This window comes from Apus apus, chromosome 5 (assembly GCF_020740795.1).
Source record: "Apus apus isolate bApuApu2 chromosome 5, bApuApu2.pri.cur, whole genome shotgun sequence".
Classification (NCBI taxonomy): Eukaryota; Metazoa; Chordata; class Aves; order Apodiformes; family Apodidae; genus Apus; species Apus apus.
The window spans coordinates 9,628,320-9,651,745 of record NC_067286.1 but is presented as its reverse complement, the minus strand read 5'-3'; the positions used below and the strand labels follow the sequence as shown (position 1 = coordinate 9,651,745).

The 23,426-nt window shown below is 42.2% G+C and overlaps 1 protein-coding gene across 4 annotated transcripts in view; it reads left to right on the top strand.

Annotated features, from left to right (window-relative positions):
- The window catches only part of TEAD1 (TEA domain transcription factor 1), a 161,505-nt gene that overhangs the window by 49,768 nt on the left and 88,311 nt on the right, over nt 1-23,426 (top strand). For all 4 annotated transcript variants that reach the window (XM_051620764.1, XM_051620762.1, XM_051620761.1 and 1 more), the window contains exon 4: nt 5,722-5,975. In XM_051620764.1, coding sequence (XP_051476724.1) covers nt 5,828-5,975 — 148 coding nt within the window. In that variant the 5' untranslated portion in view covers nt 5,722-5,827. The remainder of the gene's footprint in view (nt 1-5,721; nt 5,976-23,426) is intronic.

Here is a 23,426-nt window from a genome sequence, read left to right as displayed (position 1 = left end):
ATGAGGCAGCCTCATGTTTCAAAACTCTGATGGAGAGCACCAGCAGGAGAAGGAACCCTTTTCTCCCCAGCCTGTGGTGGTTTGTCCGCCCTCCGCATTCTGCCTGGCTTGATGAGCTATTTGGTGGCTTTTGCCAGTGATGTTCACACAGCAGACTGCCCAGCAGCTGTGCAAAGAAATCACTCAGAGTGAAGAAGCATGTAGCTCCACGGGCATCAGCAGTGGGAAGCCTGGTTTCCCCTGCATTTCTGCCCTGCAGTTGACAAAATTGTCTGGTCACTAGGACATCTATGAAGTCTCTTGGGCACCTGGGTTCCCCCATGCTAGTCAAGGATGTGCTCCCATTGCAGATTTCCCTCTTGTTTGGGTGTTTTACATCCTGTCTTGGTTACTGAATCTCATGGCATCATCTAGTTTGTTCCTCTGCCTCGGACAGGGCATATAGACAGCAGAGCTGCATCCTTCCTGAGAAAGGTTTGTGTCACCTGTTCATAACAACACCTCTCCCCCTCCAGGAGTTCCTCAGTACCCCAAACTGATCACTTGTGCTCTGTGACTTGTTTGTAGGGTCAGAACAGTCTTCCACATGCCCTACCTGTGGTTTTCTTGCTGCAGCATAAGTTCTTTGTTTCTTGTCCTACCCTTGGTAGAAATGGCAAAGAGCTGTTTCCCTGCTTTGCTGTTACCTTTTACTTATTTGAAAGTGGTTATCTTCTCACATCAGTCTTCTCTAAATTTAAACAAACCTAATTCCTTTCCTGGTAGGTCATGTTTTCTAGATCTGATAACTTTCTTCCTCTGGATTCTCTCCAGCAGTTCTTTGCTGAAGCCTTAGCACTCCAGCTGTGGATTTGCACTGCTGAACAAAGCAGAAGGAAAATCCCACGGGCCTGTAACTTTTCAAACCTTGAGAGAAAATTTGCCATCTGCAAATTTAGAAATAGTTGTTTTTTACTCATCTGCTCATTATCTTCTTGATGTTTATAAAAAGCTTGTTGGATTCTTGGTCCTTTTTTTTTTTTTTTAATAACTGGAGCTAAGATGAAGTTCACAAACTAAAAATAAAATGTATTCTTAAAAGTGTAATTACCACTTCAACACTTGAAATCTTTACTTCGAGAATTTAGATTTTTTCTGAAAGACCTGGTTTAGAAATATTGGGCTGGTTGTTAGAAGTATGTGGTAGCCTTCTATAGCCATTCATAGCCACAAGATCAGTGTGGATAATTGCCCTGGTGCTTTCTCACCTGCAAATTATTGCAGATACAATTGCAGGTTATCTCAAAAACATCTGCAATTGATTCAGACAAAATTTAGAAGTCTGAGGAGACATAATCATTTATGTGTCCATAAGGCATAACCAAGACATGTTTTTTAATCTTTCTTGTGTTCCTACACCAGTACCTGCAGAGTGTTAATCCTCTTCCAGAGGTTATGTACATAGACACAAGTGGTACCTCAGTGAAGACAGCATTCGACACCTGTACATTGAAATTCAAGAAAGAAATTAATTGAAGAAACAGAGAAAGTAGTTTAACTCTTGCAGAATGTTGTAACGTAAGATTCAGCTCTGATGACTCTTGAAAGACAATGTTTCCATGTTAGTTCATTGTGCAAGTATTGAAGGATATGAAACATATCAAGGCCTTAAATCTGCAGTTGCCCTACACTCTTGTGAAGAGCTGTTGATCTCAGTTGTTGGTCTGTGAGCAGCAACTTTCTGGGCAAGTCCAGGTTTGCTCATAAAGTGAAGGCATAAGAGAATGTTTTATGCAGGGAAAGAAATAGTTTCCCTGATAAGATGTTGCAGACTATCATTTGTTTTTAAATTCAGTGGTTTGATCAGCTCTGACAATAGCTATCTTTGTTCCTCTGAGTTTTTAAAATAAATTTTCAAGTTACTCTACCATGTGAACGTGATGGAAGAAGGTCTTATCTTGTACCTCCTGAAGCTGCATTGAATGGATTGGCTATAAAACATATTTATAAAATCCAGTATTGTCCCTAATAGTTTCTCAATTGCTAAATGTGATATTGCATCTTTGAGGGGGGAACATATCGCCATCGACACTACAAAAAGTGTCTTAATAACTGCATGAGAAAACCAGATATACTTACAGCTGGCTGAATTGGAGAGAGTAGAAAGCAACTGCAGGAAAGATGGGTTCAGGTTTGCAACTAAAAGACCTTTATGTGTAGGGGAAGTGGATTTGTAAGCAAGAGAGACTGGTTTTAAAAGGGAAACCCTGAAGAGAGGCCTCCTAAACTCCAACAGTGTGCTTTAAGCAGTCTGAGAAAGTATAAAAAGGTTAGCCAAAGTCTGGTTTTGGTTTTTGGGGTGTTTTTGTTTGGTTTCTGTGTAGTGTTGAGATGTTCTAATTGTGTTTACAGAAAGTATAAACACAAAATTGGTTCTCTAAAAGGCTCCATGGTAAATAGCAAATACAGAACTCTTCAACTTGATTTGTAAAATGTGCAAACTCCGCTTTTGGGGAGGATGGGGGTGTGGGGTTAAGTGCCTTCAAGAAATTAACTCTTCCTACTCTGAAAGTTGGTAGTGTAAGATTTGGAGTTTGCTTTGGGAGGTTAACTTATTTACATATCTGTTTATTTATTTACATTTCAAATACATTTAAATTGGACTGTGAGTTCGCATTTTTTGCATGAGATGGCTCATTAAAAATGTGCAATACAGCTCATCTCTTGACAGCTTGTATTGGTTTTGATAATCACATTTCACTCTAGCATAACAGGGCTGAAATTTTTCATCACAGTTGGGTTCTTAGAATTCAAGCTAAGAAAGAGGTGGAATTGCCTTTTGAGACGTAGAGCTGAGCTGGAAGTGATTAACTGAGTAGCTCATTAGTTTCCTGAAATAAGGGGGAGCCATTTAGTCGTTGTAATACAAGTTTGTGTTGTTTTTTTTCTTTTTGCTCCTTGGTCCTCTAGCTTGATCTGCAGTGTCAGTGTTCACCAAAATGGAAATCACTAAAAGCAACCTTTAGTACAAGAGGGTTTGTTTTTTTTTCAGCGGGTTGCTCCCTGCCCCTATTGTACAGATGTTCTGGAAGAAATACTTGGTTGTCTTACATTTTAGAGGCTGGAATAGTAGCTGCTAATGCCTCAAGATGATATCCAAGTAGGTAAAAAGGAATGGAAAGGGAGATAGCACATTAGTGAAAATTCGCCGGTAAACATAGCGCAAGATCTAACATGAATATCAAGTAACGTTAATTACTTTAGAGCCTCTCGGTTTTCCTTGTGTGCGTTTTAATTATTATTTCAGCATAATGTAATAACAAGGGCTGGTTTATAGGACGATAATAAGACTTGAGGCTATGACTGTGGCAGATTTTGTAAGCAGAGTGTGGTTGGGCTGAGCAAGAGATGCCCGTGGCTGTGCTGTGTGTTGCATGTCGTCATGCCTGGGATTGAGGAGGGGAAGGATTTCCTCCCTGAGTCTCCTTTGAAAAGTGGACCCAGTAAACAGTCCCACTGGGTCCTGTCTTTTGGTGAAATGCTAAACTGTGGTTTCGATTATGTGAGGCCCATAAAATCTTCAGTAGCCATTTTTCCCAGCACTATGGCAGTAAAACTGAGCCCCTCCCACCCGCGTTGTCCCAGTCAATGTTCAATCACCTCTTGTTTACCTAAAAACTGCCCTGTATTTGAAGGCTTAAGTGGACATGATTGGTTTTGTCAGTTCTTTCCCAGCATTGATGTTTAGATTTTGGCTAAATCTTGCGTACAAGGTTCAAATCTTGCAAGGGTTGAACCCAACCCTTCAGCCTTTGCAGAATAGTGAAGGATGGCATTTCAGTGTTGTACAAAGGTTTGCATCTCCCTTTTTGTGATGAGACTCTAAAAATCTGAACATTTTGAATTTCCCATACAGTAAGTGGTGTATTTGTCCAGACCTCCCACCCACTTACCATTTCTGTGTGGTTCCCTGTGAATGCATCTGCTCTCTCATTATCAGTTATTAAAAGGCGTTTGAGACACTGATTAGCCTTGAGATTACTGGTGGGTAGGCACTAACATTTTCATAAGCTGTGCTGAAATGTTCAAACTAAGGCGAAGTTAAGAAATGCCTCCTTGTAGAAACAGACATGCAAGTAAGGCAAATAAAGTTATTGGGAGTCAATTTCATATGTACTGGTCCCTCCGAGTTCCTCTTACAGCCTGGAGAAGTGGAATATCCCACGCTTCGAACATCAGACTGGTAACATTGGTTAGTGGGACTGAGAGACTACTCCCCATTTCTCCAGTTTCAGCTCTGTTTTATCGCAAGACTCTGTAGCCTCTGCGAGACCAGACTATCAGGTTTTGGTTATCTCTAGTGATTGGCTGATTGGTTAGTTTAGGTGAGGGCTGTTGTAAATATTTCTTCTTTCAGGGAGTTCTCCAGCCCAGAGGTGTTTCATCAGAGCTGTCATGGCTTCCCATGTACAGCCTCCTCTTCTTCCTCCACGGGGCAAATGCCATTCTGCCACTTTACACCTGTTATTTTACAACATACTGAGACACCACTGAGAGGCCTGTCGGTGTGAGGATGGAAGTGTGCAGCAGGGGAACCTCTCTTCTGTGTGCAGAAAAGGCCTGCTTTCATCTCCCCCAGAAGAATAAAAATGTTATAGTTTAGGGGGTTTTGAGTGTTTAGGCAACTAACTGGATTTTTAAGTGTGTGTGCGCAGCTCATGTATGCATGTTTTAATACTCCCATCCACTTAGATCAGTTAGTCACCAAACTTCTTCGTTTTTCAAAATAAAACTGCATTATGCACAGACATGTTGAGCCAAATCTATTCCTAGTGCTTTCTCAAAGAATTACACCAGAGGTGAATGTGGTCTGGTATAGCAGCTCTTTTGCCTGGAGCTAGTCTTTATAGAAGAGTTGTATTTCTCTCAGAAATAAAAAAGGAACACTGACAGATCTGCAGCTCTGTTGGTGTGAGCAGGTGCAGCTATATTAAATTATTTCTTATTAAATTGATTCAGCAACTTGAAGCTTGTAATTTTTGTTCTGCTATGGTTCTGTGACAGAGACCTTTTAAAACAAACTACCTCTCTTGTAATTCCTTTCTCTGGTGTTGCCATTTTGAAGGTATCTGTTTGTACGTAGCTCGGATTCTGATTGTATTACTTATTTGGGTAAGATCTGAACGTTAATCACACTGAGCTGTGTCATTACTAGTGTAATTCCATTTACTCCACTGATATCTGGATGAACATGAACAATAGTTTTTGTTTTTAGGTGTAAGTGGTTTTAGGCTCTGGTGGTCGCTGTGGCACAAACTGGTGTCCTTCCCTTCCAGCCAGCAGAACTATGCTGATCTACCCCCGCCTGAGGATCTGGCTCATGATTTTAAGTGTGCCAGTCTTCAGCTGGATGAAACGTGTCATGTGCTGTAGAGTTATCCCCAGCATTAAGACCCACCTTGAATATCTATGAAAAATAACCCAATGCTCTATGCCTTCATGTAATTGCACACAGAAAACATGGCAGACAGTTTCCCTTCTGACAGCCTTCTCATGCCACCTCTGCTGATTTGAGGGAGAATGGTTACTAATTTTTTACTTTTCCTGGGTGCATCCCATGGTTGTGCTACTGCCATTACTGCTCAGCTGCTGTTAACTTAGTATCAGAAGTAGACAGAAATGTTTGCCTGAAGTTCCATGTCTTTAATGCCTTTTGGGGTTGTTTGTTTGTTTGTTTTGTAGGTTTATTTCCTATAAGACTCCAAGCTTAGGCTTGGAGACCCCAGCCATCACCATTGAGCCCAGCAGCTGGAGCGGCAGTGAGAGTCCTGCCGAAGATATTGAAAGAATGAGTGATTCTGCAGATAAACCTATTGACAATGATGCAGAAGGTGTCTGGAGTCCTGACATTGAACAGAGCTTTCAGGAGGCTCTAGCTATCTATCCACCATGTGGGAGGAGGAAAATCATCTTATCAGATGAAGGCAAAATGTATGGTAAGTGGTACACATTTAGCCTTTTGAAATAACTGCTCAAATGAGGATGGTAAAGCTGAGCTTGTATTTACACCAAATCCCTGGCTCTGACATTGCTACTTTTGGTGAAGAAGTCCTTGAGGTTGAGGGAGCTCAATCTGGGCTTATGCCAGTGCTCAGGACTGTCCAATTCAGTCCCTCCACCACCAGCACCAGGGTGCAATATTGATTGCGGAAATGCGTCTTTAATGAATGCTGTGCAGTGGCTGAAAGGCAACATTTAAAAGTAGTTTTTAAATGTGTCACTCCTTGCCCATAATAAAAATAAGCATTTTTCTTTATTTTTCAATAAATGGTGAAGAAAGTGAAACGGAAAATACGGTCTGCATGATTGTGTGGCAGAACAGGCAGTATTAAATTGCAGAGTGGTAAAGTTCTTGTCGTGTTCAGAAGCCTCTCGATGAAAGAGGCAAGTTAGGGGTGCTTTTGTGCCTTTTCCTATTTTTATTTCGTCCCCCCCGTCCATTCCCTTTCCCTCCGTGCAACCTGCTGTAAATCAGAGGAGGTGCTGACAGCATTCCGCAAATACACGTTCTGTGGAGGGATTCTGACATCTGCATCCACTATCTGGGGCTCTCACGCTTTCGCTCCCGCTCGTCTGAGCTGCTTCTTTTCCAGTTGGCGAAGTCCTCTCGGCGGGCGGCGAAGCCCTCCCGGGGGCTCCTGGCGGGGAGCAGGCGGTGGCAGTGCTGCGGGGGACGGGCGGTGGCAGTGCTGCGGGGCCAGGCGGTGGCAGTGCTGCGGGAGGCAGTGTGGTGGCAGTGCTGCGGGGGGCAGGCGGTGGCGGTGCCGCGGGGGGCAGGCGGTGGCAGTGCTGCAGGGGGACAGGCGGTGGCAGATGCGGTGTCAGGGCTGCGGTGTCAGGGCTGCGGTGGCAGTGCTGCGGGGGCGGGCGGTGGCAGTGTCGCGGTGGCAGTGCTGCGGGGGACAGGCGGTGGCAGTGCTGCGGGGGGCAGGCGGTGGGAGTGCGGTGGCAGTGCCGCGGGGGACAGGCGGTGGCAGTGCTGCGGGGGGCAGGCGGTGGCTGTGCTGCGGGGGGCAGGCGGTGGCAGGGCGGTGGCAGTGCTGCGGAGGGCAGGCGGTGGCAGGGCGGTGGCAGTGCTGCAGGGGGCAGGCGGTGGGAGTGCGGTGGCAGTGCTGCGGGAGGCAGTGCGGTGACAGTGCTGCAGGGGACAGGCGGGGGCAGTGCGGTGGCAGTGCTGCGGGGGGCAGGCGGTGGCAGTGCGGTGGCAGTGCTGCGGGGGGCAGGCGGGGGCAGTGCGGTGGGAGTGCTGCGGGAGGACCGCGACCTTGCCCCTACCTGGCCTGCCCGGAGGCAGAGGAGGGGGCGGCGGAGGGGGGCGGCCTGCCCCGGACGCAGCCCCGAGCAGATGGTGCTGCAGCTGCCACCAGCTGTGCCCCCCTCTCCCGTCCCCCCCGGCCCCTTCCCGAGGTCATGGAAACAGGGACACTGCTGGTGCCGCGGGGGGGTCCGGGCGGGCAGGACCCGGCCCCCGCCTCCCCCCGCAGCTGCCATGTCACCCCGGCGGCCACGCGAAACGGCGCGTCTGGAAAATGAGAGTTGGGATGAAGCATCTCAGCTGCCCTTGGCAGAAAGTTCCCGGGCCCCGGTTTCCTGCCTGAGTGTTTGCTTTTTTTTTTTTCTTTCTCTCTTCCCCCCTTCCCCTTCTCTTACTGCAGAAGGGAATATAATTTCTCTTCTCCTTCTTGCCCGTTTCTGTCTATTTTGATTGCATTTTGGTGGTGTTATTTTCCTTTGGAAAGAGGTGATTTGCTTAATTAGAAGGTTTCGCTCTTTCCACGAGTACATAAGCATGTATATACAAACAAGCTTATTGTGTATTTATGCTCAAAAGCTCTACTTAGGCTTGAACAGCCTCATCAGCCAAAATAAGGGTAGCTGCATTTTAAAAAATCAGGATCCCTACAACCACAGTAATAACCCCTGAGATCTGATTTTTGGTGTTTTGAAGGATTCTTTGTGCTGCTGTAGAAATTAAATAAATTGATGTATTTATTCATTCATTTCAACAATCACTGATTTAATTTAATGGTTCTCTAATCCTGAATGTTAACATTTGTTAAGTTATATATGTAGAAAACTCTTTATGCATATCTAATTGGTGATAAATGCTACTAGCTGGTAGTACCATGATATCTCACATATTTATGCTCATCTTAAATAAAAAATCGTTTATTTTTCAATTTAAAAAAGAAGTATGTGTGTTTGATGCTGAAAACTTGACTTAAAAGTGTTGCCCTGGTTGGGAAGAAAAAAATGTGTTGGGAAGTGCAGGGTACTATATGAGCAGAATTTACATCCTGACTTTGCAGTGGATGAACTCATGTTTTCATTCTTCAAGCTGAGTAACTGCTTTGTAGTGTTTGAGGATTTATTGAAACCATGCTAGGTTTCTGAGGACTTTCTAATAGAGTCTTATGGCCCTGAGAGCATAATTGTTCTCCAAGGATTTTTAAATCAAAACAGTGTAAGTGTTTTAGATTCTGTGTGGCATAATGAAAATAATTTAATGCCTTTTAGTAGCATACCAAGTTTATTTCACTTACAAGAGAGACATTGCAGTATCTCTAAGCTTCCATAGTGTTGGGTGATATTGTAATGTGTCAGTAATTCATCAATTGTAAGACAAAAGGTCAAGAGGGCACCGTTTCATTTTCTAACTGAAATTACCTTTAGATATAGTCACTAGAACAAATATGATCTTCATGGAGGCAAATAAAATGATTACTCTGTGTGGATTAAGTTAAGCAACTGTAGTTTTTTATCTTTGGAGAGGGACTTTGAGAAGAGCAGAAATTTTGCTTGAAGAAATGTTTTAAGCCTCTGCCTTTGATTTAATGAGAGCTTTGCGACACTCATATAAGCAGAAGCCAGAGTTTCTTCACTGTTCTTTGTGGTGGTCTGAAATAATCCTTAAAAGTGGTATTCTAGGAGGGCTGCGTACAGGCTCCTGGGCAGTTGGCTCCGGGGGACCTGGAGGATTGCTCGAGCAGGACTGCGGGGGGCTTGGAATTTGGAGGACATGTGGGGTTGGTGGCTAAGGGGCCCCTGCCCACAGTGCCACCTGGGCAGCAGCAGCGTGACTTGTGCTGGCAGAGCCACCCCAGTGGTATTGAGGGACATCTGTGACCTCTCTGGGCAGCCTGAATTGCTTCAGCTGTTCCTCTTCAGCTGTGATCTTGAACGAAGGAGGGAAAGGAAGGGGAGGGCCTTTTCCTCTCCCCTTACCATCCCAAAAAAGTAACGTATGGCACCAGAGGACAGGATGAGGAGAACAAAAGACTTTTGATCCTACCCCCACAGAAAAGGGTTGCAGGGCCTCATGGCTGGGGAGGGGAGATGGGATGTCATGACTTTTTTTTTTTTTTTTACTCTGGGACATCCTTGGGCTGTAAGGACATAGTTGTGACCTGCATGGAGCCTTTCAGGTTGCCTTTGACCCTGCGACCAGTACAGGGTTATGGCTCCTTGAAGAAACCATCAGAAGACAAAATAAAAACTTAATTAAACTCTTTGGTTTTTTAATTTATAGGGAATGATTGTGTAAGAAGCAAAGACACTCATTTTGGTTCAGAGAGGCAAGTTCCAGAAACTGTAGTTTGTAAATTCTTGAGAGAAAGGGAACGTGCACTGTTAAGGCCAAGGAACCAGTGATAAGGTTTCTGCAGGAGAGCACTGTCTGCCACTCCTTATCCCCCTTCCTGTGTGTGTGTGTGGCTGTGGTGGCCTTACAGCTTTGGGTTTGCTCCTGGTACAGTATTGACTGGTGATAAATAAATTTAAAATAAATAAATAAATAAGATTAGAGGAGAAACAAATAAGAAAGCTTGAAGGAGGGTAGATGAACACATCTAGGAGCTGATGCTCACCCTTTGTGGAAGCAGTTTAGCATAGCCCGTGGAGGAAGGACTCGACTCTTAGATGGGTTTTCATTTGTCTTACAAAGTATTGGTAAGATTTTTTTTCATCTGTACCATTTCAAAAGAAGTATTGATAAAACACAAATATCATCCACCAGTGTGAAGCGGGACATCCTGTAATTTGTGTCCCCTCTCAGAGATCAATTCTGATGAATTTCTGTGTCCTTGTTTGTCAAGCACATAGTAAAACTCTAGCCCATTAGAGGGCATTGGCTGTCCTGTATTTGTACTTTTTTCCAATTGTTGGTCTTTTACTGCTGACAGTTTAGTTACTCGTAGCAATTCCTGTGAACTCATTATTGGCAGGATATTTGCCTGTGCTTGTCTTTGCTCCTGGGAGAATGTTTTGGAAAAGATTACAAGAATGAAAGCTGCTGTGAAATGCAGCCCTACTTTTATTCCTAGTGTAACACTGAAGTCACTGGAGTTACCACGGGAATGGATTTGGCCCTGTGTGCATGTTTTAGTCTTTTTTTTTTTTAAAAAAAAATTATTCAGCTATAGCGAGATGTAACTTCAGTGCAGCTCCAGGGACACAGTGCCAAAGTTACATAAGTTGCTAGCAAGTGTAATAACTCCTGCAGACACGTTACTGTCAGCATTGCTAACTTAGCCTCAAGATAGCAAAGATGGCTTATGCCTTTAAGACAAGAAAATAGTTTGATCATAATTTTGAGACCTGCAAACAGCTCTTCAACTAAAAATGAAATTAGTCATCATGATTTGCATTGGAAATATTCATCTCTGCAGCAAAACTATTTAAGAGTGTATTAATGATTATTTAGAAAGGAAGATTTGTAGCGTGTTGTTGTTGTACAGGCAAGAATAAGTACTAATTAACGTGGGAAGGTGCACAGCAGCCTTTCAAAATGGTTGTATATGTTTATTAGGTCATGCATAAAATCTCTTGGCTTGCATTACCATGACAGTAAAGGGAAAATGATACTTTCCTAAACATTTCTGCTCGGATTATAGAATTTTTGCACAATGAGTAAGAACAGTCTTCGTTTCCAAAGCACCTTGTAGAAATTGAATATTAAAGTTGAACTCTGTATTAGTACATCAGCAAAAGAAATCCTGTTCTGTAGGCTTGTGTGATTCAGTAACCAGTGGCTATTATTAGGTGTCGTTCTGGGTTTCTCTTAGGAAACTGCGAGGTAAATAGCTTTATGAAGAATACAGTAACGAGTTACAAATTATTTTTACTATTGCTTTTAATTTTCAAAGTTCCGTGTAAGTTACTGGCTCTATAAAGACATCACTACCTTATAGAGTTTCCACAATATTAAATATACTGGAATGTGGATAAGGTATTTGGAGTGATGAAATCCCAGATGTGAAGTATCAGGTTGCATGTTTATTCATCTGTTATTGCAATCATTGTACAAAGATATGCTCTTGTATTTTTTATTTTTTGGGTTTTTTTTTGTTTTTGGTCCCACATCAACATACATAAAATGGACTGCACATGGGACTCCTATTATGAAAGCTACTATTTGGGTTTCTTAGATTGCAAACAAATCTGTCTAGAAACATTCTTGTAATCCTGTGATTGCTCCCTGTATTACGTCATGGCACAGTGCATGCAGGAAGGCGGGCTGCAAGCGTGTGCTGAGCAGTCAGTTAAGAGGGAAGAAAACAAAGGTCTGAAGACAGAGTGTCTGTTACTACTGAGAATACTCAGATTATGAACAAATCTACCTATAAACATTTTTGCAATCTGTTGATGTTCTTGCAACATCAGCATGCTGTGCTTGCAAGCAGGCAGTCTGGTTTTGTGAGCTGAGCAACGGGCACTGCTGTAATTAGAAACAAAGGGTATTTGGCTTGTTGAATATTTCTGAAATGTGGGGGAACAAGGCTTAATATTTATATTTGAACTTTCAAGAGTAAATTGACAATGGCTTGGGATAAAGTGGCAGAGTCTTCATGAGATAAAGAATATAATTTTTTTATTTCCCTTTGCCTTAAACTGCCATCCTGAAGGGAAAAATCTAGGTGGGACTGTTAGAGCTGTACATGGTAGGGGTTTTGGGTCCTACGTGGGGAGCAGGCAGAAGAGAGGCTCTGAGAAGTCCCACATCTGAAACTGCGCGTAACATTATGCACAGTGATCAAGTACTCTGGCTGTGTTGGGTCAGGAGAATTACGCATTCCAAAGGAAACGGGAAATTACACTAGAAAGTTGTGCTGAAAAATTATACAAAAAAACCAGCAGAACATCCTTTAGAAGTGCTTTTTAGCACTTTGGGTTTTATCCTCTAGTTAAATACATTTTCTTCAATCATCCACATAAAGAAGAACTCTCAGAAGGTTGTTTATAGCCTGTTTGTGGGAAACAATATTAAGTAAATTGTATGGCTGCTGCCCATGTCTGCAAGTCTTTAGAAGGTACCCTTGCATGGAGGAGATACTAGCAGTGTCAGTTCTGGCCTGGAGCTAAGTGGAAGCTACAAGGGCGGGTTCAGATCAGGCATTTGACCACTTAAGAGTAATTTAATGACTAGTTCCATTCAAATGGCTATACTAAACAGAGTAAGAGGATGTTTTTCCTTTTACATTCTTCCTTTAGTAAAACCTTTGTTTAGAAATGACGCATGAGATGCAACCTCACTAGAAGATCCAGGATACTTTTAGGTGATTGTCTAGTATAATTTATATTAGCTCATTTTTCTTCAAGCACTGATTTCACAAGATTAGCTTGTGATCCTCTAATTGCAGAAGGCATAGTTTTGAAGCCTGAAGAAATAAGATTGTCACTCTAGGAGATAGTTAAAACAGCCTTCATCAGGCTGATGTAGTGTGTTGGTTGCAGAGTACTGGGAGCTCATGATATTTGAAAATCCTGCATGAAGATAGCATGAAAGAAAATGTACTCATTTATTTTATCTCATTCCTTGCAGAACTGGGATTCCTCCTAGAAGCATGCCAGGGGGACAATGTGAATTAGACAAAGTAAGGCCCACATGATCATCCTGGGGGTTATGATGAGCTGTCATGTTTGGATTTCTCTTTGTAAGACTCATATGAGGTTATGGTAGAAACTGTTGTTTTATGAAGAGAAAGACTTGGACAGTGCAGGGAGTGCCTTACATGAGCACTAACAGAAAGAAAACTATCAGCAGTTGACCCCTTATCTGCCAGCAGAACTATCACCATAGTCAGCACCATCGCCATGGCTCCAGCATTCAGGAGCTGCTGCAGTCTGAGACTCCTAGCTGGCTGTTCAGGCCAGGCAGAGCTGGGGCTGAGAGATGCTGTGTGGTTAAAGCCAGGCATCTGAGCCATGTTGGGAAGGAAACTTCATCCTAATGTTCTGCTTCTTCTCTAGTGTATTTGTTCAGTGTGGGTGCAATCATGAATAACACTACAGGGGACGAGGGCCAGTGGCAGCACAAAGAACTTTTTACAGCATCTTTGGTTTTCTGGGGACATGCAGTGTCCCAAGACGTAGGCTTATACCCCACCCCACACCTCACAGGAGTGAGTCCATGCTAACTGTTGGAGCGTAAATGCTGTGGTTGTTGTGACATGAGTCTTACACAATTAACTGATGGCCATGCTATTCAGAAGTAATATGCATCTTAACTGTGTCTTAAAGGGATTTCCTCACAGATGCAAGCAGGATTTTTTTATTATTTTTTTGTGTGTGACACCCCTGAGAAGTTGTAGTCATACCATTGTATGAATATTTTCCAGTCCTACAAACAATTTTATGTGGGATGCTTGGTCTGGAACATGAGAGAGAAGCACTTTATAGAGTCTGGGTTTCCAGATGATTTTAGTCTGACTGTATAGTTTAAAGAACTGGACACTGCTCGATTAACAGTTTACAGACTTTTAGCAGAAGTAATGGTTTAGCTAATAGAAAAAGGCTCCTCTGAAGCTTTTTTGGTTTTGTTCTAGGCATAGTAAATTTTTTACTTTTTACTTTAAAGGACATCTTTTTGTGATTAAAAATAATACGAACTGGGGAAGGAGGAGAGAGGTGACCATAAATGTTCTAATTCCATCTCATGAATGTTCCTTTAAATGTAGGGGAGCAGCATGGCTTGTTAGACCTATTGTAAAAGGGACAACAATGCATCTCAAATTTATGATGAAATTGAAACCCTGAGAGAACATTGCACTCCATGGGAGTTGCTGGAGTGTCAGTCAAACACCGCTACAATTTTACTTACAGAGGACTCAAATAAGCACTGTGAAAAGAAACTGTGGTCAAAACATGCATTCTCTGGTGTGAGAAGTCAACATCGCTACTGTAACCGCTTAATTACAGCCTTCCTACAACAGCCATCTCCAACTAGGTCAAGCTTCCTGAAGATTTTCCTGGATGTAGGCAGATTTCATGTTTTTATTGAGATCTTCTTTCTGTCTTGTTTAAAAAAAAAAAAAAAGAAAAAAGAAAAGAAAAAGAAATCCAGAGATTTGGTTTCATCCGTACAATCTGATAGAATTTAGGAACTTGGCAGAGAATTGAAGTTAGCACAAAAACTGGCCTGCCTTTGTAAGGTGGTGGTAAGCTTGCCAGAGGTTACCGTGTGTATAAGCCATCAAAAAAGATCTTCTCAACCCAATTCATTGTTTGGTTACCCTCCTTGGAGAGGATAAACAGGGACCCAACAAACAGCAATGGATTTGGCCTGGGTGGAATCTTGGTTTGTCTGTAGGCAACAGTGTCAGACTTGATGCCTGATAGTTTTGGGGACAGCAGCACAGAATATATGCGTGGTGGTTTAACAGAGAATATTCCTGTAATCTGTCTGGAAGTAGATGAGATAGATTATGCTACGTTTGCAGATAAGAAATAAAGTGTTTTTTCACAATACATGGTCATTGCAGCAAAGCTAAAACATTTCAAATTAATTTGCCCTAGGCCGCTTCACTTTTGCTTACTTATAACTTAACATCAACTGGTATTTGGTTAGCATGGAAAATAAAAGCATTACTTACAAAGAAATCATAGTTTAAATTGCCTTTTGTGTCATGCTAGCAAAGCAAGGAGACAGATGATAAAAGCGTCTTCAGTCACTTGGATTCAGCATCAGTTTTACCTTAGGAACAACTCTACTTTCTTACACATTGGCAAAAAGAAAATGTTGATCTAAATGGTTCCAGTTCCAGGTGGTGGCAGACAGCAGGCTTACTGTTGTTTATGGGTGTTGTTGACAACTGCAGATAAGTAGTAAAATAATTTTCCTGTAGTCTTTGAATCATTTTAGCAGATGCCTTCATGTGATCTGGTAACTTCAGCATTAATTCTTTGAACAAGAATTGTATTTTAATTTGTTTAGTTCTCCCTTGGATAGGAAGAACTGTCAGCAGTTAACCTTTCAGCACAATTAATGGTTAAATAAGAGCTTCTTAATAGCTACATATATACATACACACACACACATATATGTGCAATTGCATGTGTGTCTCCGTATAGTACATCCCATTCCAGCCAATTAAAATGTATTTAAGGGACCTCAACAAGGAGGTCTACACACAATGAATTGGCTCTCTCTTGGCTGAGGCCCTCCTCCTTTGCCTTGGTGACTGAATGCAACCTACTGTGAGAGCTATCTGGAAAGGAATATTATCATTCGTATTCATAGTACTTATTAAATAGGTACGTAGGCATATATTTAGATAGGTGAGGTATGCAGGCATATATTCTCTGTTGCCTATTTAGACTGCATGGTGTATTTTTAGCTGTAGGAAGTCTAGTCACCAGGAGCTGTATAAGTGCTGAGAACCACTGTAAGGGATCCCGTATGGAGGAGCCGCCTGCAGAACTTTCCACCCTGCAAGGCAGTGGAAGAGGCTATTGGAGCTGTGGAGCTGGGTTGCCAGAAGAGTGTCATTAGCAGGTGCGACAGTTCAGAAAACCCTTTGGCCTGGCCCCTCTCTCAGTCCCCGTTTGGTAGCAGTTGTCCCACTGACCTCTGCAAGTGTGACACGCACAGAGCTGGTGGGGACTGCATCCACTCTGGCATTCGAGGTTACCAAAGTGGGAAGTAATAGAAAAGATGCGTTTGAACTGGAAGTACTGAGCAAAGATTAAAATGAGGTAAAATAGCAATGAAAAAACCCACTTTTATTAAAATTACGAGACAGGAAGTTTTACAAGCTGCCTTTACCCCAATGAAGAAAAGAAGTCTAGAGAGATTAAATAACTTGTTCGATGACATCAAAAGTTTTATAGGAGAGCTGGGAATTGAGCCCCCTTCCCCACAGTGCCATCTATGTTTTAATGCTGAAGGGGCCCCTTTCACAGTTTATCCAGTGACCCTTGGGGAGCTTAGGACTACTGTGGAGAAACCATGTTTCCTGCACCACATCCTGTGCAGTGGGAGAGCAAGCTGCATCTTCTGAAAAGTACAGGCTCAGCATAATGTGACCACAGGATGCCTTGCACCTCTAATAAGGGAGCTGGCTAAATGCCATTTTATTATTGTTAGACATTTGTTAAATATAGTAGTTCCTTGAAAACAAACAAGAAGAGGTCCTTAAGGTGCTATATGCAGTGTACAAATAATGGATAACTGTAAAGAGTCTAACATTTATATAGAGAATAGAGAGAAAGTGGATGTGAAAGTGAGACAATGTTTAGCCCTATGTTGATGCTCCATCAGATGATTTGGTCCTTCCACAGAGTAAAATAGAGACTGGTGAAAATAAGATGATTTAATTTGTTCATGACATCATTATTCGAGGGACCAGAAAGTATGTAGCCTTACCCGAAGACAGAATCTAAGAGGTCTTTACTCTGTGCCAAGCTAAAATTCTGCTGTTTAATTACCGATTTAGAAAATATCTCGGGCTCAATTTCCTCCTCAGTTACAATATTATAAATCTAATGGAGTTGTTAAAGATTTATGACAGTGTAACTGAAGGCAGAATTGGGTCCCTTATGTTTAAAATGTAGTTTGCCACATAAGTAATAATTTCTGTTCTCTAGGCAAGAGTTTAAGAATCTTGCAGACCTCTGTTTCTGTGAAAGAAATATGAACTACAGTAGCGTGGGTGAGTGATTAATGCTAGAGGGGATGTCTGGGGGCAATCTGAATTGGCTGGTGTGGAAAATCCATGTGCAGTTCAGATTTAGGATCTGTTTGCAGATGCCTCATAATTTAAAATGTCAAAAAACCCCAAACCTTAGGCCTTTGTGTAGTAAATTAATATACTGCTTGCTCAGTATGCAGAAAGCTTTGCTGAAGTAATACCCTCATATGAGGTGTGTACTCATCTCAGCCCCCTTAGTAAGGACTTAACTTCAAATTGATTGTGACCCTTTAAATCCTAACAGTATATAAATATTTTTTTAATCCTGCTTTATTTTTTATGTAAATAATATCTTTAAAGACTTATAAAGGAGAAAATATTGCCTTATTTATCCAGTCTTAAGAAATCTCGTGTTAGTACAGATGTAGTTTATCCATTGGCTTTTCATCTCTCATGGAAGGGGCTTTCTAATAAGCAGCTGGCTCTTTATTGGTTTTCTCAGCTTTCACTTAAGAAAAGTGGTCTGATTTTGAAGTCTTCATCTGAAAAGTGAATTAGGAGCTGCTCATAATACTGTACAGAGGTGCCTGCTCTGGCCAGAGCAGAGCTCTCACCTGCCAGTGAAGCTCATCAGGTCTCAGGGAGTGCCCTCGCCCTTGGGTTTGCAGGGGCTGCTGTGCACACGGGCAGTTCCTACAGAAGCACATGGGGACTCTCTAAGCTGGGACTGTGCTGCCCTGGGATTTATGTCACTTCTGACAAGTTTGTGTTTTTTTTCTTGAGTACTGTAGGCCTCTAGTGCATTAAAGAAATAGTAGTGAGTCATAATATATAGCTATTCCAAAATATAAGCCCTTTAAAATAATTTAATTCTATGTCTGTTCAGAATAGCCCATTTTAATTCAAATACAGTCTTTAGGTCCAAGGTATATTTCTAAGAACTGAGTTTAGGAAGGAATCGAATAATTAATTATTCTAAGCTTTCAAAGCATCGCAAGCTAATAATTTTTAAGATGCAAGAGAGAACAGATTATGTGCATTATATTATCTTAGAAGTGATTTTTCAATGGCATTTTTATTAGCTGTGAAAGCAGTAACTCTGAATGAACATAAATCATTCCATGTTTCATACAGTCCTGATCTGATGCATTGATTCATGATACCTGTGACTTCTAAGTATGGAATTTTTGTTTTAAAAATACTGATAGATCATTAATTACCTAAAAAATAGTTCAGATTTAAAGGAATAAACAACCCTGTTGCCATTCCTTGAGGTATTTTGCAACCTAAGCAAAGGCTCAGGTATTCCAGATATGATAGATGTGCAGATTGCATAAGACATTATGCATTGCTCACTCTAAGATACAGAGTCCTGTCTGCCCTTAAACCCTTTGTTCTCTTGGCTGAATGCAGTTAATTAGCAACCGTCTCCATAGCAACTGCCTCATAGTCCAAAAACATTGTCTCGTTTTTGCAATTTAGCTTATCACACTGTTTACCTGAAGGGCTTTTCACTGCGTTGAGTCTCATTTGAGTTGGCTGCATGCCTGCTCACGGAAGTGAATTGTCAAGATAGAAAAACACCATGGCAGCAAGATGCTGAACAGGGCCCTGTGTGTGAAAGCAAAAACATTTTAAAAGTTCTGTGGAAGCAAAAGTTGAAGTTTGCAATGATTTACAGCGAGTTGTAAAGCATGTGACTTGCCAGGAGTACTGGGTGTTTTAAAGTCCTGCTGTACTTCTGGGCCTTTTTCACAGCGTCTCGCCGCCTGCCCCACGCAGTGTTCTCTTGCTTCTAACACTCTCAAGCCCATGAGCCTCACAGGCCCAGACCATGATCCAAGCCCATGAGGAATCTTGCCTCCTTCCTAAGCCAGGCTGTTTCAGACAGCTTCAGCTTGTTCATTAAGAGGACATTGCTGTACACTGCTGTACACTGTTCAGCTGTGTTGAACTTTGTAGTCCAATTCATTTTCCCTTACATTAATGTTGTTTCAAGTGAAATCTGTGAGTGTTGACTTCATGTGATAAAAAATTAGGAAGGGGAAGGAGAAGAACTATTGTGGTAATATAAATCAAAGTATGCTTGAGATTTAGGCTTATATTAGCCATTGAAGTGGTGTTAAAATATCTGCCATGTACTCATATGACTCAGACAGTTACAATAGGCATGGATTTGGACTAATACGACTTTGTCAGTGTAGTATGACATACTGAAGTCATGTTTGAAGTTTATACAGAGGTGTGTCCATATATCTACACACCTCTACAGAGGCTTACTTGAAGGTGTGATTGTGTCATTGAAATGACAGTGACATCTTACTGGTGTCTTGATATGACATTTATGATTGGCTTGAAACCAGGATGCCGCTGGCATGAGAAGTATGTGAGAAGTACTGTTTTCTTGTTTGCTGGACATCTTGCTCATTAATGCTTGGCTTGTTGGGATTTTGTTTGTTTTGTTTTTTTTTTCTCTTAGTGGGCAGTACAATGGATGAGAGATTGATTTAGACTGGGAGTAATTCTCACTTTATCCCAGGCAGACCAGCAGCCAGAGCTGGTCGTTTTGCCATGCCAGTGCACATTGGCCTCCCTTCCCTTTTCCAGTGACAGTTTCAGCTGGCAAAGGTCACTCTCCTTTTTAGCTCCAAATAGCATGGGGGGCTGCTGCATCTTGTTAAAAAGGCTTGATTCAATACGATGTGTTTGAAACAGTCTTTCTATAGATTTCAGAAGGTGTTTTGGACTCTTTAAGAATAAAAAGCAGGATGCAGCAAGCCCTATCAGTATTGCTGGTGTACTCATTATTCCTGTTGAGTTTGTGGTTGATAGAGGATTATTCTCTGTTCACGTTAATGTCTTGCTCATACTATTCCACGTTCATTATCATTATTAGTAGTATTTGAATTATAGCAGTGCTGGAAGTCTGCAGGCAGGATAAAGGCTCCATTGTAGTAGGTCTTGTGCACACAAGATGAGGCAGTCTCTGCTCCAGCTGTTTACAGTCTGTTTTAAGACCTGTAGCATAAGTGAGTTTATCATATGAATAGCAGAGGGGGAAAGAAAACACTACAAATTATGGAAACCCATGGTTACATCGAGTAGCTGTTCATTAGGTATCTCTGAGACATTTGATGTTTGTTACATTTGTAACTGTAGAGGAGAAGGTAAATAAAATGCTTTTCTTTCTCTGGGTGGCAGTTGCTGCTGCTGATCTCCCCATCCAGCGTGGTGGCCATAGGGCAGGGTGAGGAAGGCAGAGGGCGAGGGGCAGGAGGAGGCAGTGAACAGAGCAGCTCATGGAGGTGCTGGACCACAGGGTAGGCAAGGTTGGCTATGTGAGGGCTGCTGAGGGGGCAAACAATTCAATGTGATAAACAACCTCATTGTTTATCAGGAACAAGCTGTCTGCAGCCTTCAGTCTACCACAGGGCATTACACAGGTTTGTTTCCTGTGCTGTCTGACTTACTGACTGATGCAGTTGAAACAACTGATACTTGAAGGGAATCTCCCAGGAACTCCAAATGTGCAAAATTATTTGCTCACATTCACAGCTCTGACACATACTCACTTTGGATGGAAACCACAGAGAGTGTCCAAACTTTCAGGGTATTTTCTGACTTTTAAAAAGGTGTTCAGGACTGTTAGCATCTTTAAATCTACAACTCAGTTCTGAAGCCAGCTCCCTGCTAGGTAGGGATCCAGAAATGAAAAACTCCTGAAAACGGCTGCTAGAACTTGACATTTTTTAATTAGCTTAAAGCAGAGCTTGGCAGATGGCAAAACAGTGGAAAGGACCTCCCTTTTAAAAAATATGGGCCACATCCTCAGCTTGTATAAACTGGCAAAGCTCCACCAAAATAGATGTCCAGCTTCTGTCAATTAGCAGGGAATAGAAGAACTTCTGAAAACAGAAAAAATAGTTATAAGGCCACATAAATAATCAATGGGGTTCAAGCACAGAAATTGTTTTTAAAATTTTAAAGACTGATCCATTTCCAAAGTAACTGTATCCTTTAAAGTCTTGTTTTCGTTGATGTGCAATTCAGAGAAAGAATTCACCTCGCTCTCCCAGAGCTGCATTAGGTCTGCAGAGCTTGCAGCAGTGAAATGTACTGTATGCTGGGTTTTGCAAGTCACTCACTTATGATAGTAGAACATCAATAATTCATTCTAGTAAAGCAGAATGAAGTTTCATAAATTTGCCTATTATGTGATAACCTTAACCAACCTCAACTAAGTTTTTTAGAAATAGAGAGGGCTTTGATTGAATGTTGAGCTCACCTCACTCTTTTCTAGGGAAAATTCTTCCTCAGATGAAAGCTCCCTGATGTTTAAAAGCTGTTGTGTTCTTACATTTTAATGTTTCCCAGTAATTGCTTGGGTTCTTTGTTTTTAATTGGAAACATGAAAACAAAGCCTGAACAGCAAAGCTGGCTGCTCACTTATCCCCTTGCATGATATCAACTTGACAGATTCATTAAATCTATAAAAATATCAGAGCAGAATTGAAAGTGAATTGAACTTGCTGAAAGCCGTGCAGTGTTTACAATCTGCTTTCAGACTGGCTTTTCTGTACCTGCTTATTTTCTTTGAATTAAAGCGTCCATGTAATTTAAGAAGATTGGGTTAGCCCCATACTATAGCATGTTGCAAGGCTTCAGAGTTCACTGGCTCCAAGTTGCAGATTCACTGAAGGTATAGTAAGAACTAAAGTTAAATTTACATACAGCAGTAAGAGGCATTTGAGATACAGTTACAGGTTGCTAAACTTGGGCCATGCACAGTTGTGAAGTCACATTTCTAGGGCAGGTGCTGAGCTATGCATGGGCAGCAGGTCTCCTCTCCCACCCACCAGGGCATGTGGTGTTTTAGCCAGTAGGTGAAGGAGAAGAAAGTGGGAGAGAAATGGTGTCTGGTGGTGCTGGACAGCCAGACATCACTGTGTGAGTGCAGCCAGGCTAGACTGCTGTCTGGTCTGACTGAGCTGGGTGGCTGCTTTGTTATTTTTTTATTTTTATGTATGATTTATTTTATGATTTCATATAATCACATGACATGACATAGATTCTTCACATTCCATAAAACAGATCACATTTAAGATGTGTTTTCGTTGATGTTATTTATGATCCCACCACCAACAGCATCATTGCTGCCAGGAGCCCTGGTCCCACCAGGGGCACCTGGTCACCCTGTCCCAGCAGCTGAGGTGAGGTGCCTCCTCCGCAGCTCCTGCAGGAGCAGGGACTTGCTGCCTTGCCACTGTGACTCATGCCCCAGCCATTCCTGCAATCACTGCCCCCTCCTGCCTCATGGACCACCTTTGCCCTTGGGAAGTTATTTTCTCAGCAGTGGACATGTGCAACACATGCTGTGGCCAGTCCACTTGTCAGGAGCTGGTGACAAGTGTCCCAACCCCCAGCAAAGGGTTGGAGTGGGTGGCTGTGAGTGGCAGCTTTCCAGCCTGCACCAGAATTTAACTCCAGGATAGCCAAGCAAGGGGCCTTTCTTATGCCAGACCGAGTGGGGAAGGCTGGACACCCATCTCCTTGCCCACTCATGACAGAAGTCAGCAGGAGCAGAGTCTGCCTCTAGCAGACCAAGTTGACCCAGGTTTCTACTGTCTTTCCCATCAAAGAAGATTCATGTATCTCCCCACTGATAAACTGCAAACCCTAGAAAATTACTTGAGAGCACTATTTAGTGTCTGGAGGACTCTGCTGTTTGTGAAATCATCCATTTAAAAGAATGCATTTTGCTTATGTATCCTGTGAATTAGGGAAACTTCGATGAGAGTCTGAGAGTTGGCATATGTGCAGGGTAGGAGACAGGCACATGACATTTTTGTGACAAGAGTAATAGGATAGGTTGGCTTATACTATGCCTGTTATCAAAACATCTAAATTACCTGAAAATTCATGGTTAAATGAGTAGACTTGCAATGCTGTGTGTAATTCCAGGTCTCATCATTTTTGCAGCATTAGACTTCATAACATGCAGTGTGAAATACTCGCAATTGTCAAATTGCTTGTGAGAATTGGAAGTTGTGCTGGACAATTGAATGAATTGATGGGCTGGCTACCACAGGCAAAACGTGATTTCTAAGCTTGTGTAGATTAAACTATAAAATATAACCTAGGGTCATAGATGTAAAGCCTAATAAGAGCATTCTTTGAAGAAAATTGTCTTGCAAGTGTTAAGAAGATTGATGCTAAAATACGGAACAAAATTCACTGGACAAAAATGTGATAGCAGGTTACGCATAAAAAGCCAGATTCACCCGTGCAGCTCCGTTGGAGTTTCTTCAGCACAGATGAGGTGAGATTCTGGCCTGAAAACCAGCTCCTCTGGGAAATTGCATCATGAAAAATCTGGCCCCTAGCCACTGCAGTCAGGAGAGTGCTGACAGGGATTTTTTTGCATATACTTTTCCTGTACAGTTTGGGGATGTCACAAGCCAGGATTTCACATTGTACTGA